We start from the raw sequence: 7,261 nt of genomic DNA on the forward strand, positions 1-7,261 counted from the left end.
GGAGAAGGAAAGGGAGAGGGAAAGGGACGGGGAGGGGGAGAGGGGGTGGGGGAGAGGGAGAGTGCACAATAATCAAGGGATTTGATCATGCTAAGGACAAAGGAGCTTCTGCTGCCCACGTCAGGCAGACAGAGAGATGCCCTTGTACTGCTGGACTAGTTAGCATTTCTAGACTTGACAAATTATCTCCTAAAAGCCATCCATCTGCGGTGTCATGACAAGACATCAGCAACAGGAACCCTCAAGTCAAGTCCAGGTGAGTGATTTTTCACTTTTGGGCCTGTGCAACTGTAAAGGGGGAGGGAGCAGGCTTAGGCAAACATGAGCTCCCTCCAAACGGCTATTCAGGCATCAGCAAATGCATCAACACACTAGCTAGCAAAACAGATGCTTATAAAGATAATTTACACACACTATGTCTCGGCAGGATGAAATTCATGGTCCACTGTGGGCAGGTAGGAGGTGAAGTCTTCATCCAATTAAATGGATTTGATCAATTCCCCAAGATGGATATTTTATCTTCTAGTAGTTCCCTTCAGAATGTAAATGCTGGTGGAAATGTGACTTTACATGCTAGTTAAAAATCCATAATGATAAAACAGCTCATTAGTAATAAATAACATTATAAACTCATTTTATAAGTTAAAACTAGTATGATTTTTAAAATAATGTTTTATAATCTTAATAGTATTAATGACTCCCTATACAAAGGAATAGCAATGAATTAAATCTGACTTTTTTTCTTGCTTTTTGTCAGGGTGTGTCAACAACTGTAACCCACTCTCCACAATACAGGGCTTCAGACAATAATTTGCAGGGTCAGGGTTTCTTAGGAATGAAGGCAATTAGAGTGAATGAAAAGAGGAAAAAGTAGCTTGTTAGGGATTCTGCTCCTAAAGATGTCTGTGCTGAGAGAAAGGAAAGACATTTAACATCTTTCCTTTGGCAACAGAGTAACTAAAAATTCTGATTAAAATTTATCCTACACATTCCACCTGGGTAGAACTGATGACTGCTTATCAGCCAACAATCTAGAGGGAAGAAAGGAGCCAGTTTCTCACATGTTGCTAATTCCCAAGAACTCTGCTCACCATGGCCAAGAAGTTAATGCTGACAGAGCTGGGAGGACCTGGGCCACAGCACACCACAGTGGTATTTATGCCATTTAGGCATAACATATGTAAATAATCTCAAGAACATAGTTTTGCCTTTACTATGATCGATTTAATTGTAAGTAGACACCACTTAACGTGTTCTGGTTGAGGGAGGGGTGCGCTGGGGTCTCAGGTAGCAGGCTAGCTTCATACTTCCTGTGTAGTCAACACTGATCTTGCTTCCACTCCAAGTGCTAGGATCACGGGGGCGTGCTACATCCCTTAATTTTTTAATAGGGCTATTTTGAGCAATAATTCAAAGAATTCTTGAAAGCTGAACAAACCAGCAAACCTATACAAACTGGCTCCAAGTGGGCGAGAAGGAAGGAAAAATCAGATTGAAAACCATCAGAATCAACAAGGCAAAACAAATACGTGTTCGGATTGACAGGGAGATTGAAAGTATTAAGCTAAAGGACTTGGGATGACTACACAAATGTCAGAATACTCTACTTATTTGGTCCTGAAGAGCATAAAAATGAGCCAAGAAAAAGAGATATGTCAGAGAATTTTTGCTTTAGCTGTGGGTATTTATAGCACAGTAAGTGTCCAGTTTCTCCTCCAAGTGTCCAGTTTTTGTTTTTGTTTTTTAAGGCTCCTGACTCCAAGTACTTTCTAGTGTGTTAGTTTCCCATTAAATTGTCTTACTGCTACCAACCAAGCACCCTAGGAACCCCCATAACTAAAAATATACAGGATCAGGACCAAGGACTGCTAGGGACAATGACTTCTTTTGCTCTGTCAACAGCACAAAAGGTAAATCACCTTTATAGGACTTAGAGCGGTGGTTCTCAACCTTCTTACTGCTTTTAATACAGTTCTTCCTATTGTGGGGACCCCCAACCATACAATTATCTCACTGCTACTTCACGACTGTAATTTTACTACTGTTCTGAATTGTAATGGAAATGCCTGTGTTTTCGGATGATCTTAAATGACCCACCCCTGACAGGGTTATTCAACACCCTCCCAAAGGGATTGTGACCCACAGGTTGAGAACCACTGACTTAGAGACATAGAGAGAAGAAGGGGAACGAGAGAGAGAGGGGGGGATGTTGTGTAATGAAAGGAGATGAAAAGGAAGGACAAGATATGCTATGATAGTTATCTTCATTGTCAACTTGATGGGATTTGGAGTCACCCAAGATGTTAGCAGAGAAGTTTAACCAAGGAGGGAGGACTCACCCTGATGTGCAGAGCATCATCCCCTAGGCTGGTGTGCTAGACTAAATACAAAGGGAGAAAAGGAGAGGGCAGGCTGAGCCCCAGCAGTCATCTCCCTCTGCTTCCTGCCTGTGTGCGATGTGACAACTGCTTCCTGCTCCTGCTGCCATTCTTCTCGGGCACCGTAGGTGGCACCCTTAGACTGTGAGCCAAGATGGACCCCCTTTTTCTTACATTTCCCTTTGTCAGGTATTTAGTCACAGCAGTGAGAAGCAGCTAATACAGGCACCCCACAGTGGCTGGCACCAGCTGTCCTCTATGACAGGAGAGAGAAGTGATGATTTTGGGTCAAGAACTTTCATCATTTGGTATCTTAAGTTTGCATTACGCTGTCCAGTTGTAAATCAATCACTTCATGATCACTCCAGTCATGTCCTCACACGACTTTGTCTTCAAGGTGACAAACATCTGAGCAACTGACAATCCATTTTAACCTAATGTTTGCAAATGACTGGATTCACTGTGACACATGACAAAAATCAACGCTTGATTTTAAGCCAAAAGGCAAAGAAGCAATTGCATGTGACAAAAAGAAAAATCTATATAATTAACCACACTGCCCATAATTTATCTGATGATCTGGTTATGCTAAAGATGAATCAACAATTGCTTTTAAAATTTGTCAAATTCATTATGTATTAGAAACTTTGATTACGGTGCCACATCTTTTAAATCTATTTTTAACTACGTGTGTATATGGAAGGGGGTATGTATACATATGTGTGGAGGCCTTCAGAGGCTGGGGGCATCAGATTCCCCTAAAGATGGAGCTATACGGTATTGTTAGCTGTTTGACCCAAGTGCCGAAACTGAACTCCAGTCCTCTGGAGAATTAGCAAGCACTCTTAACTGCTGAGCCTGTTCTCTAGCCCTAAGACGCTGTTATTGTTATTTTATTTGGGAATGTACCATTTTGAAATCCTCTTTTAGTAAAAAATTAAAAATTTCCCATTATACCTGGAAAGTCTTTCAACGGCTTTGTAAATAATTACCTATTAGAGAATCATTTTAAATATAATTTGGGTTGGAGATGTAGCTCAGGAGTAGAGTGCTTGCACAGGGCCCTGGGTACAACTCCCAGGACCACATACCTCAAAAATATGTTTAATTCATGTTTAACAGTTAGTAAAGGTAAGCGTGTGAATTATTAATATGAATTAATATATCACATGGGGTACTAAACAGTCCATTTGCTAGTGCTACATTAAAGTGCTTTCTAAGGAGGATCCCACTGACCATTTATCAGTTGGGTATGTGCATGTAGAGACACTTTTTTTTTTTTTTCTGGAAGTAACGGAGAATTTGTGAAAGATTGGCAATACTAACTTCTTATGTGGTCAGTAGCATACACTTCTCATGTATGCAGCCTAGCTCGAAGCAAGGCATGTAAACAGAGATAGTCCTCCACTGTGTAATCAGCTACGAACACATGCTACACGCTAAGTCCCTTCCCATGACTAAAAAATGTTCACGGAAGAAAGCAAGACAAACCAATACGAAAGCGGCTAAGGTCATCTCCAGCCTTGTCCCTGTCTAACATCCGTATCGCCCTATTGTGCAAGCCGCCAGGTGTGTCCAGGAGCGAGGCAAACTGCTACACATATTTCAGAACCTCAGATGAATACGTAGTGCTAAAATGGAGTAACAGTTAAAATTATGACGGATATAGTTAACGGAAACGAACAGCCTTGGATAAAATGGTCCCGTGGAGAAGAGGATTTTGGGGTTTTTTTTTTTTTTTTTGGGATAGTTGCGTGGTGAGCCTTCACCTCTCTGAGTGGAGGTTTACCTCCTGTCTCCTTCAACTCTCTTCTTGCGAACTAGATAGGAGAGAGAGAAAAATTGAAAAAGACAAATAGAAGAAAAGGATATTCTTTAAAATCACTCTAGAGCCAGGTTCTCAGCCTTCCTTACACTGCAACCCTTTAATACAGTCCCTCCTGTTGTGCCGACCTCCAACCATACAATTATTTTATGGCTACTTCCTAACTGTAATTTGGCTACTGTTATGAATCACAATGTAAATATCTGGTATCATCTAATATACAGGATATTTGCTGTGTGACCCCTGCAGGGGCTGTGGCCCTCACGTTGAGAACCACTGTTCTACAGGATTGTGTTCATCCCACAAAGCTCTACGCCACACACCCGAGGGCACACATCATCTTAGATTGCAACATTCAGTGAACTATGGCAATAAATGGAACTAGCAAAAACATCTAGCATGTGGAGGAATTCACATTTAAATAAAGCAATGGCTGGTAACTGGGAACTTGGATGTGAGAACATCTCCATGTGTCTGTGGAGTAATCAGGCAAGGAGAGACCACAGAGTAGTGAAGTACTAAATATTTTCATGGAAATTTACACACAGGGCATCATCCTCTTGGATGCAGTTTGGTCACCAATTGGCCTTTGTGAAGTTCCCAGGTGGACACAGACACGCCCAGCATCTCTGACTGTAGCTGGAAATCAAGCATCTCTAAACAGAAGCTCCAATTCTCTAAAGCTCATCTTGTTTAAAACTCTGGAGTCTTAGATGTGGTGAGTGCATCTGCAATCACAGTATTCTAGAGGCTGAGGCAGGAGAATCAAGGATTGGAGTTCTGTTCAAAACAAACAAACAAAATCCTAAATATTGGTCTTAAAAAAAAAAAAAAAGAATGGGTTCAGACCACAGGCAAAATCAGAGATTGAGTTTCCTTCAAAACAGTCCCGGGAATCAAAGATACTGTCAAGATTACCGGATTTGGGGGCTGGAGAGATGGCTTGGTAGTTAAGAGTACTTGTTCTTCTTGCAGAGGACCTGGGTTCAATTCCCAGCACCCACACAACTGCTCATAACCAGCCATAACTCTAGTTCCAGAAGAACTGACACTCCCTCTGAACTTTGAGGCATCAGACATGCACATGGTACACAGATAAACATTCAAACTAAACATTCACACACAAAAAAGTAAAAAAAATCTTAAGATGATTGCCTGATTCCATCCTTCTCTGTGCCCCTCTGACATGGTCTTACCACGTAGCCCAGGTTGGTCTTCAACCAAGATATTCCTCTATTAACCTCTTGAATGATGGAATTACAGGCACACACCACCACACCTGACTGCACTCCCGTCTCTGCAACTCTTTTCTTCTTTCACTTCCTGGGCTGCAGGCTCTTTTGGTTGATGGAAGGGGGCTTACGGAAGCTCCCTGGATTCAGCCAACTGGTACCTTGTCCAAAGTCCTCTCTACCTTGATACTTTCAGTGGCCCAAGCTGTGGGACATGACAAAGGAGACACCTGCAGTGGCCGCTCCTGGGCATGGGACTTACTATCAATACTTCTAGAATCCTGCTTTACTTTTTTTTGTTTGTTTGTTTGTTTTGTTTTCTGGGGTTGCTCAGTTTCGGATGTAACATGCATTATTTCCTAAGAACCTTCTGGTTGTCTCCATCCTTTCCCAAAAGCTCTGGGAATGGGTCATGGGTCTAAGCCTCCTGCTGGGTCATAGGTCTAAGCCTCCTGCTGGGTCATGGGTCTAAGCCTCCTGCTGGGTCATAGGTCTAAGCCTCCTGCTGGGTCATAGGTCTAAGTCTCCTGGTGGGTCATAGGTCTAAGCCTCCTGCTGAGTCATGGGTCTAAGCCTCCTGCTGAGTCATGGGTCTAAGCCTCCTGCTGAGTCATGGGTCTAAGCCTCCTGCTGAGTCATGGGTCTAAGCCTTCTGCTGAGTCATGGGTCTAAGCCTCCTGCTGGGTCATAGGTCTAAGTCTCCTGCTGGGTCATGGGTCTAAGCCTCCTGCTGGGTCATAGGTCTAAGTCTCCTGCTGGGTCATGGGTCTAAGTCTCCTGCTAGGTCATAGGTCTAAGCCTCCTGCTGGGTCATGGGTCTTACTCGCTCTCTGTACTCTGTGGATAAATACAGTCCTGCCCGAGTCTCTCTCCCTTGTCCAAGGTCTTGCACACTGTTCCCAAACCTCAAACAAGGGACTCAAGCCTGCTGCTGCCTGACTGCCAAGCAGGCTTGTCCAGTCCCAGATGTCCCTTTGCGACGCCACTCCAGGTAGCTGAGATGTCTCCAGACCCAGCCTTCCCATTCTGTCCCATCCTTCTACACCGTGGCTGACCTCGTTTTCACTGTGATGTGTCCCATCTCATCCTAACAGAAGAGACAGTATGGATCCTCAAGTGTAACAGCACAGGAAGGTAAAGAGGGGCCTGGCTGAAACACTCTGCGAGACTTTAACCTGTGCCCTGTAGCTCTGTCAGTGCAGTTGGCACATCAAGTACACAAGTATTCATGTGCCCACAGTTAAGCCTGAGTGTTGAAGAAAGCACCGTCAGAACCCAACCCTGAGGAACCTCAGAATGCTATGCCCTTGTCTAACAGAGAGAGTAGCATCGACGTGGAAGGCAGAGAGGGCAGGCCAAGACACGGAAATCAAGCAGAGCTAAGCTAGATTAGAGCTCATCTAAAACAACAACACACTGAAGCCTTGAAGACCAGAGGACTGCCATGACTACCTAGTCGTGCCACCGAGCCCAGTGGCGTGGCATCTGAGACGCTGCCTCTGAAGTGGGGAGGCGAAAGTTCCCAGTGCTCGTCACCAGCACAGGCTGCATCTGTCTTACCCAGGTCGTTATTTTTTGTGATGGCAGCTGCCACTCTTGTGCGTGGCCCTTGCTTGGTAAACTGGTACCCAAACTTGAGGATCCTTGAATTCTCCTCCAGCATCTGGGCAATCTCCATCTCCACAGCTGTTCCCAACTGCTGCCTCTGGTTGTGGGTGCACACACATATACATGGGATAAACAGGAACGGAAAGGAAACAGTCACATACAGGGGAAAACTACATGGCTACCTCCCCAGAAAGGGGGGGGCGGAGAGAGGGAGAAGG

The 7,261-nt window shown here is 44.1% G+C and overlaps 1 protein-coding gene across 3 annotated transcripts in view; it reads right to left on the reverse strand.

Annotated features, from left to right (window-relative positions):
* Positions 1 to 2,224: 2,224 nt before the first annotated feature.
* Positions 2,225 to 7,261, reverse strand: part of Tmod2 (tropomodulin 2) — a 40,250-nt gene continuing 35,213 nt past the window's right edge. For 2 of the 3 annotated variants that reach the window (XM_031343652.1, XM_031343653.1), the window contains exons 9-10: positions 6,996 to 7,140; positions 4,715 to 5,640 (exon numbers count right to left, since the gene is read on the reverse strand). In XM_031343652.1, the coding sequence (XP_031199512.1) occupies positions 5,582 to 5,640; positions 6,996 to 7,140 (204 nt within the window). In that variant the 3' untranslated portion in view covers positions 4,715 to 5,581. Of the gene's footprint in view, positions 4,199 to 4,714; positions 5,641 to 6,995; positions 7,141 to 7,261 lie in introns of those variants that run through there. The other variant, XM_031343654.1, reaches the window with a different exon arrangement.

This window comes from Mastomys coucha, unplaced genomic scaffold (genome assembly GCF_008632895.1).
Source record: "Mastomys coucha isolate ucsf_1 unplaced genomic scaffold, UCSF_Mcou_1 pScaffold23, whole genome shotgun sequence".
In the NCBI taxonomy this organism is placed as follows: Eukaryota; Metazoa; Chordata; class Mammalia; order Rodentia; family Muridae; genus Mastomys; species Mastomys coucha.